Source organism: Pipra filicauda, unplaced genomic scaffold (genome assembly GCF_003945595.2).
Source record: "Pipra filicauda isolate LSUMZ 115617 unplaced genomic scaffold, ASM394559v2 scaffold127_size2900866_pilon, whole genome shotgun sequence".
Lineage (NCBI taxonomy): Eukaryota > Metazoa > Chordata > Aves > Passeriformes > Pipridae > Pipra > Pipra filicauda.
Genome location: NW_024103740.1, coordinates 2265513 through 2286160, shown reverse-complemented (window position 1 = coordinate 2286160; position 20648 = coordinate 2265513). Strand labels below are relative to the sequence as shown.

At 45.5% G+C, this 20648-nt stretch overlaps 1 protein-coding gene across 1 annotated transcript; it reads left to right on the top strand.

Moving 5' to 3' along the window:
• Window positions 1-235: 235 nt before the first annotated feature.
• On the top strand, window positions 236-18110 carry GPR139 (G protein-coupled receptor 139). The gene is made up of 2 exons (XM_027726337.2): window positions 236-356; window positions 13710-18110. Exons 1-2 carry the CDS (start codon window positions 236-238, stop codon window positions 14642-14644), a joined length of 1056 nt encoding a protein of 351 aa, XP_027582138.1. The 3' UTR covers window positions 14645-18110.
• The last annotated feature ends 2538 nt before the right edge of the window (window positions 18111-20648 follow it).

Below are 20648 nucleotides of genomic sequence, written 5' to 3'. Positions count from 1 at the left end.
CTCGGAAGATGCTCACCGAGGGAGATCCCCCCGCACGGCCGGGGGCGGGGGCCGGTCCCGCCCCTCTCCGCCCCGCCCGGCCCGGCTCGCCGGGGGCCGCGCCATGTGCCACCGCCCGCCGCGGGGCCGCGCCGCGCTCGCCGCCGCCGCGGAGCGTGCGAGGGGCGGGCGGGCGGCGCGGCCGGGGCGGCCCGTGCGGCGGAGCGAGCGCCGGCAGCGGGGAGAGAGCGGGTCCATGGAGCACAACCACCTCCACCTCCACAACGGCTCCCTGCTGGCGCACCACCGCTATGGCTGCGGCTTGGGGTACGCACCTGTCGTCTACTACAGCCTCCTGCTCTGCCTCGGGCTGCCGGGTGAGTGCCGCGGGACGGGCGAGGCTGCGGGGCCCCGGCACCGCCCGCCGGAGCGGCTCCTGCCCGCTGTGCGGGGCGGGGCGGGATGAACGTCCTCGGGCTGCCCCGGGCGCGCTGCCTCCGTCTGCCCGGCGGGATGAACTCGGGCGCTTCGGGCAGCATCTCCCTCCCCGGGCAGCATCTCTCTCCCCGGGCAGCATCTCTCTCCCCGGGCAGCATCTCCCCGCCCGGCGCGTTGCCGTCCCGGCGCTGCCTCCCTCTCCGGGGTTTGTCCCCTGCCTGCCATCGCACTGCTGCTGCTGCGGCCGCTTTCCCACCCGGCCTCGGGCACCCTGACTTTGAACTTGACAGTACAGAGTCAGCCTGTCGTGAAGTTTCTTGTCGTTATCAATTTGGCCATGTGAGTGCCAGAGCGGTACCGAGACGGCCGGGTCTGGTCCCCACCGATCGCGTGCCGGGCCAGCAGTAAGCACAAGTGTAGCTGCCGAGTTTTTCTGGTGCAAATCTCCGCCTTGTTCCCTGGGCTTTAGGAGCAACATGCCAGCAGTACAGAACTTGGCTGGGGAAGGAGCACGCTGTCGGAATGTTAGCAGGCAGTTGTCATATACTCGTGAGCCCATCCCTGTGGCTGGTGGAGCAGGACAGTACTTATAAAGTCCAGTCTTGGGGTCAGTGCACTGCAATGCTGACACTGAGACCCCTGAATACAGGTACAGGGCTTGGAACAAAGTCCCAGCTCACAGGCACCAGCCTCCAGCCTGTGTAACTCTCAGAGAAATTTCCTACTTAAAAAGGGGACAAAGACAATACAGAGATGCTGGAGATAAGAAAAGCTAGAGACATCCCAGATAGGGAAGGAAAGGATGTCTCAGTCTTGGGTGTGAACACCTGTGAGACACCACTGCCAGCACGCAGGTGCCCACAGCTCAGATGCTACACAAGCATCACATCAGCAGCACTGTCTCAGCTGAGACAAGGACTGAGCAGGTTCCTCATCCCTAGGGGGCTACCTGTGGCTGCCAGCGAGACACCTTGGCACGCAGGACCACCGAGAGCTGTTATAGTTACAGATTGGGCTCCAGTGGGCAGAGCTTAACGCCTCCAACCTGAGAGTGATCCCAAGGACAGGCAGAACGAGTCAGGGTAAAGTTAGAGCAATCTCATGCATTTTCTCTCACTGGTATTTTAAGGATGCCGAACAAGAGTTTGGTTGTTTCCTCATAAAGCTACATTTAAAGTGCCATGTGGAATGGCAAGCAGCAATGATAGTTAATAGTATACAATTTCTAAATGTTTTGTTCATCTTAATTCCTTCTTCAAGCAATTAATTCATAGAAAAATTTTTAATCAGACATGAAGAGAAGCCTGCTTCTGAACAGCACACATGCAATTACCACTCTGCATATGAATTGATGTTCTTTGTGTTGTTTTTGGGGTTTTTTTCCCTTCCTGGCTCATAATTAAAATTTGAACATTGGCTAATAGTTCAGAGAACTGGAAAGTTAAGTTCTGAATTTGCCCACAGAGGATGTAGAGCACAGGCAAGTATCTGTGCTCCACAGCATTGACGAGTCTCAGCCCTGACCCAAAGAGACCCAGCCAGCAGGGATGAGGTGGTAGCTTCCTCTTCATTAATCCCTTAGGGGCTGCTTAGATGTCCGTATGAAAAGCTCTGATTTTAACACCAGTCCCCTAGGAAATGACCAAGACCCTCTCAAGATTATCAGGTGGAAGAAGTTGTCATGAAGCAGTCTGTGGCTAAGCTTGCCTTTGTATGTCTCATACAGGGGAAAGTCTTACGTGAACACACAAGAAAAAAATTTAATGAGCGTTCTGCACATACTTGCACCGGCTCCCTAAGGATACTGCATTATAATTACAGACCTAATGCTGTCATTCTAAGAACATGGTTAAAATCAGTACACGATCCGAATTAGCAATGGTGACATGCATTTCTCAAGGGATGAGACATCAGTTGATTAGAGCAGTGGCACTTGTGACAGTGCTCAACAGAACTAGCCAAAGCATTTGGTAGTGCAACACTGCTGAGTTCAGTGAGCTTATATCAGGTATAGATGTGCTCAGTGCACGTGATCTGAGGATAACACTGACACTAACACCTGAAGTCATTGCACAGGTACAGTATGTTGAATAAATGCACAGTATGCTGAGTGCATGAGAAATTCATGATTCTCACCCTTAGACTGCACAGAGATGAGAACAAGCTAAATATGTTTAGGGGAAGACTCACAGCCATGCTTCATCGGGGATGGGGCATAGGGCAAGAGAAGCACTAAAAAGAGCTTTTCATGTTTTAATTTGAAAATTTTCTAACATTAGAAAATTGTAAAGGTAGCGGACTTTATTGGCTGTTAGAAAAAGAACTCTGAAGTATGTGGGATCTTAATTAGCTTTGCGTGGTGCCAAGAATTTAAGAGAAACACTGTTGAGGATCTGTCCTCAAAAACAGCACTGGTGCAGTGCTTTGGTGAAATGGAAACAGTTAACTCATTGCCACAAATCTTAGAGAAAGACTGATAAGAGGAGAAACCGGTTGACTGTTTCTGCCTTTCCTGCTGTAGTGTCTGAAGGAAATTTCACTAACTCAACAACTCCACGTTGAGGCCAAGTGATGCCAGGCCTGACTGTGCATGCAGAGGAAGCATCCTTCCCCTCCTGCCCATGTATAACCCAGGCACCTCAGCAGAGCCTGTTCTCAGCACTGGCTCCTTCTCCCTCTCTGTTCAACCAGGCACTAGAAAGTCTGTAAAAGATAGGGAGGAGAGAGAGCAAAGTGGACTCCATCCCTGCCGTGGTATTAGCACACAGAGGCAAGGGCCAGGCTGTGCCCTGCAAAGAGGGGCAACCACAGAGGCAGCACTACACCAACCTGTGTGACTGGTACCACGCACAAAGGTGGTTACGGCTCGGCCGGGGAGGTCATGCCTTCCATCAGCTGGGGCAGGAGGCTGCGTCTTTTCCCTCTAAGCAGAGGCTGACAACACAGAGACAGTTTTTCAAAACTTGTTATGAGTGCACATGTGCAAAGATGTCCCACAAGTGTGCAGTTGTGCTACCGGGAGTGGTGTGCCTCAGGAGCAGGATGCATGGAACAAGGAGAAACTGCCAGTACAAGGGTGAGGAGGAGATTAAGGCAGAGGCACTGGAAGTAGGGTCATTCTCCTATTTAGAGGGGAGGGTTTCTCATTTATGGAGCTGTTCTGCAGCCACTGCTTTACTAACCCTGCACTCCCCTTGTCTGTCAGTCAGAGAGAACCTTTGAAGCACCTGCAGTTAATTGGGAAGCAAGAGAGGGACTGCAAAAAGTCTTAATGGAAGTTTCTTGCTTTAGTGAGAGAAAATGCTAAAGAAGAGATGATATTTGCTATAGGGGAGGGAATAAATTGCTCTGTTTTAGTCCAGGAGGGGGCTGGTAAAGGTGAGAAAGCAAAGAGCAGCAGGTGCCACTCGGTCTGTCCCTTTGTCAGTGAAAGCTGCGCAAAGCAGCTGCACAAAATTGCTCCTGCTGTGGCCGGGCCACTGAACACAACCAGGAAGGTCAGGCACAGAAGCAACACTGCTTGCTGCAGACACCTGGCTTTGACTTTAATTCCTGCTTCATGAGAAGATGCAGCAGCAACAGGCTTGCCTTGCAGGCAGCCACCTTTTCCATCGGGAGTAGAGTGTATTGGTCCTGAAAGGACAGAGCAGCAGCATTTCCTAGACCAGAGTTTGGCCTGATCAATGTTCCCAGGGCTCATCTCCTTCTGACAATGCAAGAGGCAGAGTGAAATCTGGCTTTCCTAGTGTGGGATTGCTGATTCCACTTTGCTCCCCAGTCAGTTGCCTACCTTGCTTCTGGGGCCTTGGCTTCTGGGGTCATCACATCCCAGCAACACAAAGCACAGGCAGGTACCCAGCACCCTTACAGCATCCCCAGGAGGGGATGCCCCAGGGAAGAGCCACTCCAAACTTTTGGAGCCTGGTCCACAACTGTTTCTTTGATTTGTGCTTTAGGCTTTTACATAAAATCAGCCACAGATTCAGGACTTCACAAGCTTGGGAAAGCAGCTGGGACACACGTGGATGCTCTCAGCTGGAGGGTACAAAGAGGTAATGTTTGTGTCAGACCAGCTGCTGAACAAGGTGTTGTGGAGATGGGGAGAACCCAGGTTATTCAAAGCCCAGCCATGCACAGAGTGCACTCAGAGGGCTCCATGCAGAGGGAGAGAAGCTGTAGTCCTGACCTGGAGGAACATGTAAGCTCAGCAGGGATGCCTAACTGTTTTAACACACAGTGAAGAGAGAGAGACGCGTTATGGACCTTCCCCTAATAAATGACAGACTGGCTGTCCTTGCTCAACAAACCAGATGCTTCCCAGGGTGTTGGACTGACACACGGGTGCACTGTGCCCATGCAAACTGCAGTATAGCCACAGGAAAGCTGAAACAATGGAGAACTGGTCCTTCTGGAGCCTTGTCCTTGTGTAAAGTTTGGAATTAGGAGGCTACGTGGGAGGTGTGCATGCCAGGATCATCATCCTGGCAAGGCAGGTCCTGTTGGTGGGCTGAGCACCCCTGATCTAAGAGACCACCACCACACAACAGCCCAGTTGTGTTCCCTCCGCTCCTTGGCACGAGTGGGGGAACGAGACCCAAGGAGTGTTGCCAATTCTGTGCTTACAGCTGCAACCCTGTTAGTACCACAAGCAGGAAGGGAGACAGGTAGCAACGTTTGTTGATGGCTAATGTGGCACGTAATACCCAGTAAATACCAAAGCAGGCAGAAGGTAGGTGTACATACAGCACACAGCACTATAGAAATGTCTGGCTTGTTTTGGATTCCTGCCATCTGCTGCCTAGTATATTCTTTTGCAATCACAGTACAGGCTTCTGATTAAAGAGAGCATTTCTAGCACCTGAATAAATAGCCTTTCTCATAACAGCACACCTGAACAACAGAAGTGCTGAAGGAAGATCTGAAAATATGAGTGGGAGAATTGTTACATGTACAGTTATGACCTTGAAAAAACAGCACTCTTCAGCTGTCGCTCATTAGGCAGAGTTCACACAATGAATAAGAACCAAACCCTCCTGAGACCTGATTCAGCCACCCTTTCATTCAAAGACCATACTTTCTCTGACTTAAAATCTGAATTGGATGCAAGGCCAGTACATTGCATCCTACTTAAAAGAGGAAAAATAAATTGCCAGAACTTTAGCTCAGCTATTGGAACAACTGAAGGGCACTACAGCACATTTACAGTAGTACTACAGGACAGAGGGGAACAAAACTACTGCTAACATGCTTAAAATGAGTCATTTCCTATTGTAAAATGAATGCTTGTTCTGTAAGGAAAGAAGAATCATCTCAAAAAGAATAAATTCATTCTGTTCCTGTACAGAACCGGTGACAGCAAGGTGTGTAGATAGGAGTGATTTAGTTTGGTCAGTACATCTGCAGACTGTGGCCACTACAGTCTTGCAGCCTGAAAGGCAGCATGTGGATGAACCCATGCTAATGCATGGATTGTGAAGAAGTTGATTCCACATTTCTGGACGCCACTACAGAGTACAACTGCTAGCTTTGGTTTTCTTCTGCCACGTCAGTAGGAAACAACGCTGTCAGGGCTGTAATGATAATGAGGTGCCATATTTGGGAGGCTCAGTAGACTATGAAGTGCACAACCTTGCATGGCAGGCTGCTAAAATGGATTGGGAAGGAAAAACTCCAGAGGAGATTTTTCCTTGAAATGACAACGACACATAAGAGAGAGCACAGCCAGTTTTCACGGTAGGTGGGTAATGCTGAGCCCCCAGTTGTGAAGAAGTCAAAACATTCAGAAACACTAGGCAGTCTAATATCCTGCTGTTCTTCATCCACTCCCTTATTTAGTTCTGTCCTCCTCATCCTCTTTCTGCTTCCTTCCGTAAAATGGGGGTGAATCAGCAGAAACAAGCCAGCAGGAGCAGGCCTTCAGCCGCATACGACAAAACAATTTGCTGTAGGCAAACAAACAACGCGGAGATGTCCTGATGAGGTGCCCTCTGCTTTCACACACCAAGTGCAAAGCAATCCCTGTCCACAAAAGCTTTCACCTTCTGTTTCAGGTGGTCTTTTTGAGCCTATGATCTCTTTTCCCATTAGCTTTGAGACACCAGAAAAGGAAACAAAGCCAAAATTAACTCCTCGAGAACAAGAGACCTTACACACAAATCCGTTTTCATTCTGCAGGATACAGAAAAGTACATAAGGATCCTAAACCCCAATGTCTGGAGTGCTGTTGGTGCTGTTCTCAGAGTGACCTGATGAGAGAAGATGGGTTGCCCCCCAGGACACCAGTATGGTTGTGCAGAGAGAATGAAGTAGAGGCAGCCAAGTAGGACCAGAATTAGAAGTGCAGAAGATGACAAAAAAAGAGTTCTATCCCTTTATTCATGGAAGAGGAGAGAACCTTGCCTATTGAAACCCCGAACATCTTTTTCACTAAAATTGTTCCCTTCTACCAACTGAAACAGAGAGTCCTTGCAACAGTCGTTTAGCTTCTCCCTCTTTTCAATCATATGGACCATTGGCTGCACAGACAGGTGCACTAGAGGTTGCTTTTGGTTTCAAGACAAATTACCTGTCAGTCTGTTATATCAGACTAGGATATTTCTCAAATGTTTGTTCCCTCCAAGAGTGTTTTCTTCAATGTCCAGACTAGCACACCAAAGAGTGATATATCTAGTGTGGATGCAGTATATTCTCTGTGGGGGGAATAAAGCCAAACTGCAATGGTTTTACATAGTCTGTAATTTCCTGCATATTGTGTAAAATTGGCGTAGTCTCTGAGAAAGCTTGGCCATGGGGTTTGCAAGCATGAGCTCCTACTGCATTAGCTAATGCTTTAGGAAGACATAAAGACTGGTTTATTTTAGCAAAACCACAATCAGAGGTAAAATCCTCTTAATTATTCATGTTCAGTAAAGAATTCATGCCAGTGCCCTTATGAAATCACATCCTCTCTCCATCCCAGTCATCCCATGAAACACCTTTGGCACCTGCCTCAGTGCTTTGGCATTTGGTATCAGAAGGGTAGAATGGTTTTGTCACCCTCAAGCTCAAGTCACTCAGCCTGGGACCTCTTACACTGTGCTGACAGCCCACATGTAGAAGCCACAGACACCTGCCAAATGAGACACCTGAATTGCCTTGAAAATCTCTGTCTGTCCAGATATGTTGCATGAATAACCAAATTCCTTTTATGATTTCTGCATTATTTTGCAGATTGCTTTTTCTCTTCCCAGCATCAATTTCCATTGGAAAGCTTTACTGCTCTGGTAGCAAGATGTGAGGCTAGATTTTGAGATGTGCATTTTAGACATTTTTATCCTTGTGTGAGTGCCTCTAAGAAAGGCTTTGGGGAGGCAGGGGGGAATTCCTGAGAGTCATTAGAGACTTTCTACACTGTAGGCCCAGCTCAGGAAAGGCAGATGAAGAGGGTGAAGATGACAAGAGGAGAACCAGATCCCTGTCACGTTCACACACGTGTCACCAGTGAGCACAAACCAGACCTTCCTGTGTCTTAGCCCAGTGTTCCTTCTCATACTGCAGAAACAGCCCTATTTTATACAGACTATGAAAAAATCGTACTCCAATGGTCTAGGAAAGCCAAAAGCAGCGCAGTGTAATTACACCTTTCTGCCAGACAAAGCTACTGCACTCCAGCCTCAGTGGCTGGCAAGGCTCAAAGTTAATACCAGCCACTGGCACCTCCATGCCATTACTGCATCTGTGGCCTCCAACAGCGAGGAAGTGCTTTTCCTGGATTAAAATCCTTCTCTGGCCTCCATGACCCACTGATGGCTAATGCCAGCTGCAGAGCAGAGTACCTCATTCACTGCATCCTTCCCCAGAGCCGTCTCAGCTAATAAATGCTGTTAGTGAGAAAAATGGCCCCAGAGGCCAGATTTCCTTGTCAGAATCCGGCCTCTGGCACTAACTCGTTCATTCACTTGTGACTTGTAAGTGCAAGGCCATGCTGTGTTTTCTCTGGCAGTGACTAACCCAGTCTCCTGCATATAAAAGGGAGTTCAGGTTGTCCTGGGCAGGAGCTTGGCCATCCTCTACCTCCAAGTTCTCTTTCACCCTCAGAACTGGTGTGGTCTGTCCCTGCACGTGGGATTTCTAAGCACAAACCACATGAGAGCCTTCCTACAAGATGTGAAACCTGCTCCAGTAGCAGTCCTACATCCATGTCTGCTGTAGTTTTTATGATGCTCATTTTTTTTTTGCTTATATCCCCCTCCATCCCCACGGAGATAATGCAGGCACCAGCAGAAGGGGCTGACAGCTCTTCCCTCCTGGGGGTGCCTCGCCGTGAGCTGTTCGACAGCGCTCAGACAATTGAACAGCAAATAAATCCATTTATTTTCAAAAATCAATCCTCACAGGAACTCCCAGGGAAGCAAAAACTTGTGTTGCACTAATTATATTCTATAAAGTATCTCTTTATGCTTCATAACAGTTTAAGGAAGGATCTCAGGATATGATAATAAAAGAGAGGAACAAATTGAGGCACAGTTCACAGAGACTGTCCCCATCTGCTCTAGTGCTGAGTTTGATTCATATTGGCTGTAAGAGGAAACGTGGACCTGCCCTATCATTTCTAAGGGCAAACAGCGTCCAGGGGTCATTTTCAAAGGCCACATAACCAGCTATAGCCAATTTTAGTAATAAACAAGTATTTAAATTGCCACAGCAATTCTGAGTTTCTTTTTAAATAATTCCTGTTATGTAGCACTTTCATCAGAAATCAACCCTTGTCATGAGCTTCCCCAGAGAGCTCCCACACAAAGTAAGGGCTAAATGCCATCCTTATCTCCAGCCTAGTAACTATTGGTGCATTAGTAACCGTGGTCAGATCTGGCTGCTGGACACAGTACCTGTTTACATTTGAATATCGCCTCCTAGTTTAGAGGAAATCACCTATTGCCATCAAGCCAAAACATCCCTTGTTCTCACCGTATATTTTTAGCATGTTGTACTTCCATTCTCAGAGTTTCTAAATCTAAGACCAAGGTGTTACTAACATACTTTCTAAAGCAACTTAAAATTTCCCATTTGTAAGCTGTCTCTCTGTGCTGGTCAGGTGACTAATGCCAGGCCTGCAGAGAAGTTTCGTACATTGCACAATTATTTGTGGGGATCCTAGGGATCCTAGCAACAACTGTATTGGGTAAAAGATGTCCATTATATTGTGTGGCCTAATATTTATCACACTCAGTGAGCGACACTTGTGGCCACTTCATTTAGGTGGTTAGTGATGCTGAGCTGCTGAGCCACACAGCCAGCCTTGTCCCTAGCACCACGGCACTGCTGCTCGTGTTGTAATGGCTGTTACACTGCACGGGCTGCTGTGTTCGTGCAAAGTGCTCTCAATTAAAAAAAAACCCAAACCAGAAAGCCCAGAAATACGCCTATTTCTTCTTTACACAGATACAATTGCTCCTGCTTAAGCTCACGTGCAGTGGTGATAGTCAGTGAAAGGAGCTCTTCGAATCCCCTGCAAAGGCCGTCCTTAGACACTATTTGAGCAATGACTGTAATCCATGAACTAAGAAGCTGGAGAAAAAACTGTGCCCTTAGGTCACAGGCACTGCTTTGAGGAGGCACAGAAGATTGCCTGGGCTCTGCAGCCACGGCAGCATGGCTTCAGTATGGGAAGTAAACCCAAATCCACATGAAAACCAAAGTTACTCCTAAAGGGAGATCCCTCTCAGACATGTAGAACCTCCAATGGCGTGAATTTCAGTGCTAGTTTGTACTCAGAAGCTGATAAAGTCAGGGGAGACGTCAAAGGAGAGATGTGAGTGTCCCATGATGAAGCCTGGCTGAGTTAGAAGGTTGCCATATTTTGAGCAGTGTGGGCCAAGGGTGTTTGGGTATCAGAGACCTTCAGACACTGTGCCTCAAAGGCATCCTCAGGCCTGAAGGGAAAGAACTGAGACTGCCATTTCATACAGTTGCTTCTAATCATCTGCCAACGGCACCTCAAGGCTTCAGCCAGCTAGTCCCTAATCAAGCCCTGGTTCTCAACCAGATATTTATAAATTCAGAATACTGCACTGCAGCAAGCGACGCTGGCATAAATTCCCATCTGTCATCCCCTAATCATCTCCCAGCACAGTGATCAATCTCTTTCAAATTCAAATGATCTTAACCACTTAGTATCTAGAAAAAACACTGCAAGAAATGGGCAGTGTACCGTCCAGGACAATTTAGGGGTGCTGACCTCCCTAACAGCTGTGGCTCCACGTATGTTACAGTAGAGACAGGTACTTTTCTATCTCCATCATCACCATCTCTGCCATAGTCCTCATCACACACTACAGTATTAGTGCAAGGATTAGGGTCAGCCAGGTTAAAATATGGTTGCAAATACTCTTCCATCACCTTTCACCCACAGTGGGTAATTTTTGCCCACAGGAGAACAAGAGAGCAGGACTTACAGAGACACTGGCACAAGGACACAGTTGTTCACACAGAGCTGTGTGCCCACCCATTTTCCATTTTACTGAGTTTTAGGCAGTGTTTGAGGACACACCAAGGACTAACTCAACAGTGGCTAGGAAATGGGTGAAGGACTGAGACATTCATAGCCCATCTACATTTTCCCTATACAGTATGCAGCAAGAAAAACACTCACAGACCCTGTGCTAAGACACTGTCACACTGGCAACTTTCTGCTGCACCCCAGTATATATCTGTTTTCACAAAATAAGTGATGTTACTGTATTTCGTATCGTCCAGCCAGAAAAGGCTTGAATGTGATCCCAGGGAAAGCATTTCCAGTACAAGATACAGTAACCCTTGCAGAAAAAATGGGATAGAGCTAGCATGTATTTTGTCAGATCAATTTTCTAATCCAGCTCACCAGGCAAGGCTTTGCTGGCCTTAGATGAATAACTTGCACTTCAGCACATGCTGTTACTGCCATGGCTGGTAACCCTGAGAGGCAGGGGCAGAGGGTACAGAGGAAAGGACTGATCATAAATTTGCTCCTGTAGCAAAACTGAGTGGGGTTAGCAGAAAGTGTAGGGAGTGGGTCTGCTGTGCCTGGGCACAGCCTGGCTTCAGCATCCCTGCAGGAGCTGCTCTGACAGTCAGGCCAGAGTTACCAGCAGGGACCAGTGTCTTGAGACATCCCCCTTGCTGCACGCTGGCTCCAGCTGCTGCCACTGGAATGAGTCAAATCCAGAGGATTTAAAGAGGAGATGCGCCCCATGGGTCACATCCAATATCTGAAGCCGAGCCAGTCAGTCTGTCTGGCCAAAACCAGCAGTGGCTGCAGAGCCATGATAAACACTCCAGCTCGAGGATTTCCTTGACAGTACATCACTCACTGCACCTCCAGGGCTCATCAGCAGGCACAACAGAGGCATTTCGTAAGCAAGTAAGTGAAAAATGACACAGCAGTTCTGACTGTATCACCTCTTGTCTCCCACGTCTGCTCTGAGCTGAAATCAATGCAGTTGCATTCCCATTAATGGAGGACAGAATCGGGAAAATTCCCCTGAAGGCAATTCGAGACAATACCTTGGAAAGATCATGCTGCCTTTTTTTTTTTTTTTTAATATAGGGAAGGAGTCAGTTGATTGTCATGTTTTGTTTAGTTTTGTTCCAAGATACAAAATTAATACATTAAGTTAATACAAAAATAGGTGAGGGCTGGTGAGGGCTGTTAGTCAAAATCATTCACTCTGCTGCAGTTCATTTCCCTGGTGGCAGAAATCCGCTTCCAGACAGCAGGCTTTGAAGGCACTTATGAAGGAGGAAGTTTTTTTCAGTGCCAAGTAAAACAGTTTTTAAAAAATGAGCATTTCCAGTTGTAGGACATGTGTCCTAAGTTATCATTACCTTAATGTCAGCAACTTCCTTTCTCTCTGATTTAAAGGAATCCTTACAAGTATTGTTGATTTGTTTTGGGAAATCCATCAAAGCTGGCAGAAATGTTTGAAGCACTGAATGCACAGAAGAGGTGATTTATGGAACACTTAGGAAAGTATCAACTACAAACATTTGGCAGCCTCTTGTACAGTACACCAGAGCTCTGATTTTTAAGCACTACTTCAAGTATTATTCTAGCCAAGTGATACCAACTTCTAATGGGAACAATCTTGCCTGTCTCATTCCAGCCATAGTGATAGTAGGAATAATAGAATTATTTTTTTTCCCACTTCAAGACTACACAGTAAGTTCTAGTAAACGAGAGCAAGTAGCTAAAATTTGGCTGCACCTTAGTGCACCAGGAAAGCTCTCAAGGATTGCAAAGGCTGTTTATATTCATGGGGAGCTCTGCCTGGCCAGGGGTTGTAGGACTGATCCCTTGTAGGACTGGTTCAAGAAGACATTAAAGTATATCTAAGTTTAACCAAAGCTTTAGAAAACTGAGGCAAACCAGGCAGTGACAGAGCAGAGCAAAGACACTTCAGCACTTCACCACAATATTATTTCACTGCCATGCAGTACATCTGGGTGACGGGTCTGTATTGTGGCCAGAGAGTTGCAAACAGGCGCTTTTTGGGAAATTCAGGGATGTTTACACTCATGCTGAATCAGAACATCCATCATGTCTGATGTGACCAGCAGGATTTCATTTAAGGCTAAATTATATCGCTTTAGAGGAAAAATGCCTTCCAGCTGAAGGACTTCTAAAGGGCAGCTCTGGGTAAGCAGGCAGGTCTTCGTAGAGCTGACTGTCTCAGTGGTGGGAAGGGAGATGCTTCCCCAGAGCCCATGAGTAGGAGAGCAGGTCAGACAGGAATGACTGAATCACAGAAGAATCTCAGGAAGAGCTGAGGACACTTGTTTCCCTGAAAGTCCTTCTCTCGATTGGGAGCCCACTCAGTCAAGAGAGAATTACCTAATCCAGGGGGCTTTGGTTTCAGTTCTGAAACAGTCAGGTACCACAAGCTGGGATGAGAAACAAAATGTGTTTTTCTCCAGAGCCCACCCCACCCTTCTCATTTGTCCCTGGTTAAACAAAAAAGTAAAAAAAGCAAGGTGAGAACCAAGGGAAAATGTGCATGTGAGCTATTAGCTTTTTACTCCTGCTACCCCTGCCTCTGTGTGCGTGGACAGGGGTCCCAAAACCCTCTGCTCAGGACGTGTATTCCGCAGCTGAGAGCAGGGCCACATGCTCCTCCCATTGCAACAGTTTCTCTGAGGGACCTGACTGTGGCATTTTCCTTTTGGTTTAAATTTAATAAAGGAATCATGCTACCAAGTGCTTGAGCAGCTCCAAACAAGCGCTCAGAAAAGCTGGTGTTACACCTTAATAGCCTAACTTTGCATTTCTTTCTCCACAGCAAACATCTTGACAGTCATCATCCTCTCCCAGCTTGTAGCTCGCAGGCAGAAGTCCTCCTATAACTATCTTCTAGCTCTAGCTGCTGCTGACATCCTGGTTCTCTTCTTCATCGTCTTTGTTGATTTCCTCATGGAAGACTTCATCTTAAACAAACAGATGCCTCAGGTACTGGACAAAATAATTGAGGTCTTGGAATTTTCTTCTATCCACACCTCCATTTGGATTACAGTTCCACTAACCATCGATAGGTACATAGCTGTGTGCCACCCGCTGAAGTATCACACAGTCTCCTACCCTGCTCGTACTCGAAAAGTCATAGTAAGTGTCTATATCACCTGCTTTTTGACCAGCATTCCCTACTACTGGTGGCCCAATATTTGGATTGAAGACTACATAAGCACATCAATGCATCATGTCCTCATTTGGGTCCACTGCTTTACTGTTTACTTAGTGCCCTGCTCCATCTTCTTCATCCTGAATTCCATCATTGTGTACAAGCTGCGGCGAAAGAGCAATTTCCGACTGCGAGGGTACTCCACAGGGAAAACAACAGCCATTTTGTTTACTATAACTTCTATTTTTGCCATACTTTGGGCACCAAGAATCATCATGATATTGTATCACCTCTATGTGTCGCCTATAAACAACAGCTGGGTGGTACATATCGTGTCGGACATCGCCAATATGCTTGCACTGCTGAACACTGCAATTAATTTCTTTCTCTACTGTTTTATTAGCAAAAGATTTCGCACAATGGCAGCTGCCACACTGAAAGCCTTCTTTAAGTGTCAGAAGCAACCTGTGCAATTCTATACAAACCATAACTTTTCCATAACGAGCAGCCCTTGGATTTCCCCAGCCAACTCTCACTGCATCAAAATGCTTGTTTACCAGTATGATAAGAATGGAAAGCCTATAAAAATATCACCATGAAAAGGGCAATAGTTGGAGTTTCTGGGTGCAAGTTCCTTTCAAGTGGTTACATCTTCGGGATGTAATTTGCTGAAATGGCTGTTTTGAAGAGTGGTCATTTGATTTCATTTCCCTGGGAGACCAAGGGCAGAGCAGACTGCCAGGAAGGAACAGGAGCGCTTGATTTTAGAAGGAAAAGTGAGAAGGCAAATGCCTCCATCTCTTATATAGCATTTTGAATATGCTTCAGAGTTCAAGTCTTAGTGTTCAGCCGCCCTCAAATGTTTTGCATTCCAGCATCAGTGCAGTCCAAAGTCATTGGAGGGGCGAAGCCACAGCAGTGTTTAATTACAACCTTTTAACACACACCAACAAAACCTTGCTCGACTGTGTCGTTTGCTGTCGACAAAGTGAATGGATGCTTTTGTGTACTGTGGAAGGTGCCATTTCTGATGTGTGCACTTGCCAAAAATTATGTGTTGAATCTGACAAAAAATGCCACCACACACAGTTTTGCTGTCAAGACCTTGTTGCAGGAGGCAGCGTGTGAGACACAAGTGGTGACAAGCCCTTTTGTGGCTCACTTGAACAAGGCTCGAGGACCGATACAGTACCTGTTGCAGCTTTGACATGGAAAGCAATCCACAAGCTGTCAATAGTCATGTGGTTTAAGTTGTTATTTAAGAATGTGACTGAGACAGGGGAGCTTGAGGGAGGGAGGGAGGGAAGCTTATAGAGCCGAGAACAAAAGCAGCATCTTTTCCCAACTATTTCAGTTATGGTGTCTAAGGACTTTCAAGTTTGAAACCAAGTCCTGCCTGATGCAGAAGTTCCACCAAAGCTGCTTCTGTGAGGTTTGGAGTGATCAGAGCCTTCAAGTTCCTTCTTAATCAATACAGATTCTCAGTTATCCTCCATGTTCAGGCCTTTAGGGATTAACATATGAAAACCTCAACCTAAGCTTTTCTCCTGATGGATGATGCCATTCTGTTGCAGATTTGCCATTTAATTGTTAAAAACAATTATGAAAGAAATTCATTAAATACCCAAGAGCAGTAAAAACATAAAAGCCTTAGTCTAAGCTGATCTAAGTATTACACTTACTTAAAGTAGGTTAGCTTCTTTTCCTTCACACTCAAAAAACAGCATCCCATCAATGCTGAGTGTAGGAAATAAGCAGAGATTTACAGGAAGGCTGAAAATGTACTTCTTTTAATTTCTTTCACTTTCAAATCTTTGCATGTGGTCTTGGAGCCACATACCACAACCTTTTTGTTCTATATTGGGCACTTAATGCAGCCTCACTGACGTGAGAGCAGTGAAGGTACATGGTGAACACAAGCACAGTGTGGTCAGTGGACACAGCAGCTCCTCAGTAAGTACCTTGGTGCTAGCACTGCATTTGTGCCTGTGTCCATCTCCAATGCCAGCAGAGAGCTCATGGTGCATCAGGGACTAACATAGAGGGGTCCTTTCAGAAGGGATCCAATCAATCCCACTGTGGTGGGATCTGAGGGCTGAAAGCATCTCTCTAAAACCCATGGATGGCTCAGCTTTGGTGCATTTTCCCTAAGAAACGCCAAGTCTACAAAAGTCTTGGACAACAGCCTGGTTCCCCTCTGCCACACAGGGTGGGTTTGCACAACACCTCATACTGACACCCTGCAAGAGCTAAACCCACAAACCCGAGCACAGAAGGGAAGGGCAGCAAAAGGCACAAGGTGTGAAAATCAGGTCCCCAGGCAAGGGCTGGCTCTTGCATGGAGGGGTGTTCTCAGGAGAGATCAAGGCTGCTCAGTTTGGTCCAAATGCCCAGGGCCTTGGGGAGCACACGCCCCCCAGTCCTCTCCCACTGGCAGAGTGTTTGGGAGAGCTGCTCAGCACTCCTCTCGAGGTGCTCAGGCACCCCAAGGACCGTGCAGGTCAGAGCAAGGAGAGGGGCACATCTGGGGAAACGGGGGCTGAGAGCAAAAGCTGACGCTTTCCACCTTCACCACCGAGGGCATGGTACCCACCTAAACATCCCCAAAGGGAAATGAAGAGCCTCTCAGTCTGTCAGCTGTTTGCCCCTGTGACCTCAAAGCTTCACCCTTGCAATAATAAGTGCAAAAGGGATGCTGAACCTTGCTGTATTTTTCATGGAAAGGTTAAAATTATTGCTTCCTTTAGTGGTGTTTTACAGAAATTCAGTTTTGTGGCCATCCCTTCTGCCCTCCTCTCACAAACCTCTCTCTGGTCTTTGTCAGTTGATAGTAACCAAAGTTACCTTATGGAAAAGGTACTGTATGTCTCATTTTGGGAAAACACTGTATTTATAACTTATTTTTATTCTACATTTGTTATGAGGAATGCTTGTCTGAGTTACATGTGAATGAGTCTGAAGTGCAATATCTATATAGATAAGTGGTTCATTTTTGAGAATGTATCTATGGGGAAAAAAACTTATTTATACAAGAATTTCACTGTTCTACTTAATATGATAGTAACCTTAAAGAAAATAGTGAATGTTTAGGGCTTTTATTTATTAAAGAAATTTCAATTAAGTGCATGGCATATGCTGCCATTCATATGCTGTGATTTATTAATTTTTGTAGCATAATGGTTATCCTGCAGACTATCAGTGTTGTCTGATCTTTTCTGTCCTGATAATGTATTTTTGTAAATGACCATATTTAAAAACAAAAATCTTTCTGTATATTTTATTTCCCCATGAAAAATAACCCATTAAATTCTTGTAACTTATTTGGAAAAATTCACAATACTTTTCCATATAATTTTTGAAATGACAAGGTGCAATTTTCATGTACAGTGGATTGGTCATTTCACTTCTGATAATTTAGGGCTTTAAAAGCTTACTTCCATAGCCCTTTGAAGTCAAAGGGAAGGTTGCTAGTGGGTTTTGTGGTTGGTTTTTCAAATCCCCATCATTTTAGGAGGGCTTTGGATCAAGCTGTATCCTGTTAACAGACATTCAGAGCCAGTTTGGATAATAAAGCCTTGACTTTTTAGTCTGCCATATGGGAGCTGCTGTTGATAATACTTGCCTTATTTTTGGTTGTGTGAAGCATTTTGCAATGACTGTTGCTAACTAGCCAATGTCTTGCTGTATTATTTGTACCTCCTAATTTGCCAGTAGTAAAAAAACTTAACCAAGCACATATAGTGTCATTATTTAGGGAAAAAGTATCCTGGAGACAAAACCATCTCTGTTGTGGAGATGGTCTTTTGTACTCTAATTTATATTTCAAATGTCTACAATTAGAAAAAATAAGCTGTGAATGGACAGTTTTACAATTACTTATAGGTATACATCCTTGAAGACCACAGCTAGGAACAAAATACTTTTTAGATGAGTTGCTGGTATATAAAATTATGAGACCTATCAGCTATTTAAATTGTGAATATTGATATTTTCATAAGTAGACAATACCTTGTGTTTGACAAACTTGTTTGTATTATAATAAATTATGAGATGGTGCATAACTTACTATTGTGTGTGAAGCTATTGTTTGATTTATGGATTCTTATGATATACTTCTGATTTACAGATACTTATGATACACTGCAAGTAAGACCAACCCTTGGCAACCACAGTCTTAGATTATGGGTGTTCATTTCCTGAAAAAAAACTCTGAAATGTAAGATCTGTAAATTATTACTGACCTGATTCTTCATTTTGAACCAGAGACCCAGCTGCTCTAAGTTAAGTTTAGTTAAGTTAAAGTCAATGAATATCAGGGGAAAGTTGGACCTGAAAATGCTGGCACCTGTCCAAACAGGTGTGATATCAGAAAATCAGGATGATACCCCTGGTCTGTGCAAGTGGTGGGATATCCCATTTTGAGATAAGCAGCCAGAGCCCCTGGCTCCATCAGCTGGTGATCCCAAACATTTTGGATTTCATTGATTCCTGTGGGGAATTTCAGTCTGTTGCAGGAATAAGGATTCCTCATGAAACACCACACTTACAGATTTGAGTACTGGCAAATATATGAACATGATAAATGTATTGTACCTGTTGCCAGGAATAGAAAGTGAAAAAAACCCTCAAAAGTATGATGAGAAATACAAAATACTAGAGATAGAATCAGGACCTCAGAGGACTGCATGTGGAGGAAGCCCAACATTTCTTCAAATGAAAATTATTAACACTATGCAGATTTCATACCCCTGGCAAATGTAAAACTTTGTAGAGCTCTTTGTACTTCTCTGGAGAAGTAAAAGCACACAAAAAGAATATTACAGAAAATATTAAAACTAAGCAGAGAATAGAGACAAAACTGCCCAGAAAGAGTCCAGTATTTTAGAGGTCAAGAATCCAGGCAATGCCCAACCTGCTTGTCAGATTTCCCTGCTGTGAAAGGCTGGGAACAGGTTTTAAAGGACAGCTTCAAAGAGAGAAGCCAGGGGAAGGGGGCACTGCAGAAAGAGTCAGTGTCAGATTTGCTGGAGCTTATCAGAGTTGTTCCTTAAGGAAAGAGCCTGGGGTCTGCCTGTTTTGATAGTTTCATTAACAGTTACAGCATGAGAAGTCCTGATGAAGTGTACAGGTTATTAAAAAAGGAATTATACTGCCGGCGGAGGACTGAAGGACAGGTACTTCATGTCAGAAACAGATGACCTTGAAGATGGCAGTGATAAAAATGAGATTAATTCAACAGTAATAAACACAAGGTTCTCCAGTTGTCTGCCTTTAACAATACATTTGCTATAAAACCTCAGCAGCCAGAAACAACCAAGAACCCCGTTGTGCCAGCTGGGCTTGAATGACAATGAGTCACCAACAGAAAGCAGCTGAGAAAAATCCCAGAATGTAATCACAGACACTTCTAAAGATACAGCACAGTATTAATTGCATTTTATAAGACTTCATGTGCTATATGCATATGTATATAAAGGGATAAATAGCAGTGCAGAAGAACTTGATGTAACAGCTGGAACAATAATAAGTGTTTATGAATTTTTCTCAGGTAAATTTGTCCTGGAAGTTAGAAGACAGGCTAATGACTGAAGCAGGGAAGGCTGAGCAAAAGCCTTCCTAGCAGCTCCACTGGTTTTAAATGGAGATTGGGGGGTTCATGCACAGAATTATGAGCTGAGGCAGGCAGCAGAATACACTGGGACCATGCTTCCTTGGAAGCAGCTCAAAGGACAGCTGAGGTGCTCCCTGAGCCTATTCATCCCACTGGGGCTGCTCTGAGGGACACTATGAGAGCCACGAGAGCGAGCAGCTACTCTGAGTGATTCCTGCATGCAGCCACAGTTCTCTCAGCAGCTCTTGCAGTGGATGCTGCAGATGGGACACTCCAGTGCACTCCCCACCGAACTCACACTGACTTCTGCCTCAGCTTTCAGTTTTTTAAAAACCTGTTTAAACATACCAAGAAGAGCAGAATAAAAAGCAGACCCATATAGTCCTGAACTATTAAATGATAATCCCACTCTTAGCAGTCTGGGGCTGGATTTGTGGGATTTGCCTTTCTGACAGTATGCAATTAATTCCCAGGAGTTACCAGACACAACAATGGGGTTGAAAGGCTTCAGCCTTTTGTAATAAATAGGCATCAAAAGTGAATTCAGTATTAGCTTTCTACAGTGGACCAAAGACACATAAATATTTATTAAAATTACAAAATTGTGTCAAAAGATATTAAAGGTTTATGTTCTCCTGCCTTGCCAATAGGCTAGAAATGCTGCTCCACCTGTTTCTCACTCTGTACCTTCTTCTAGCAGACTGAATGGACAAGATGAACCACAGGCAAAGGTGTGATATTGAATATTACAGTCAGAAGATTAATTTACTGTAACAGAGGGTACTGAAGACCTTCAGCTGAGCATGGCTCAGTGTTGGCTGGTGCTGTACAGCAGCATAAAGAAACAGCCCTTGGCCTGAGGACTTTGCAGGGACAGGTGATGTCCAGGCAGAGCCCACTGCTCCAGGAGGTCCATCAGGTGCAGGATAGCCTTGGAAAGGGGTTGTGGGTAAGGCAATAAATAACACAGAACAGAGACAGGCACCCTGTCC

Bases quoted from the DNA above. Each gene is read 5' to 3' on its own strand.
- GPR139 (XM_027726337.2), top strand. From the start codon at position 236: ATGGAGCACAACCACCTCCACCTCCACAACGGCTCCCTGCTGGCGCAC. The intron at 357-13,709 runs GTGAGTGCCGCG...CTTTCTCCACAG, and splicing joins GCTCTGCCTCGGGCTGCCGG to CAAACATCTTGACAGTCATC.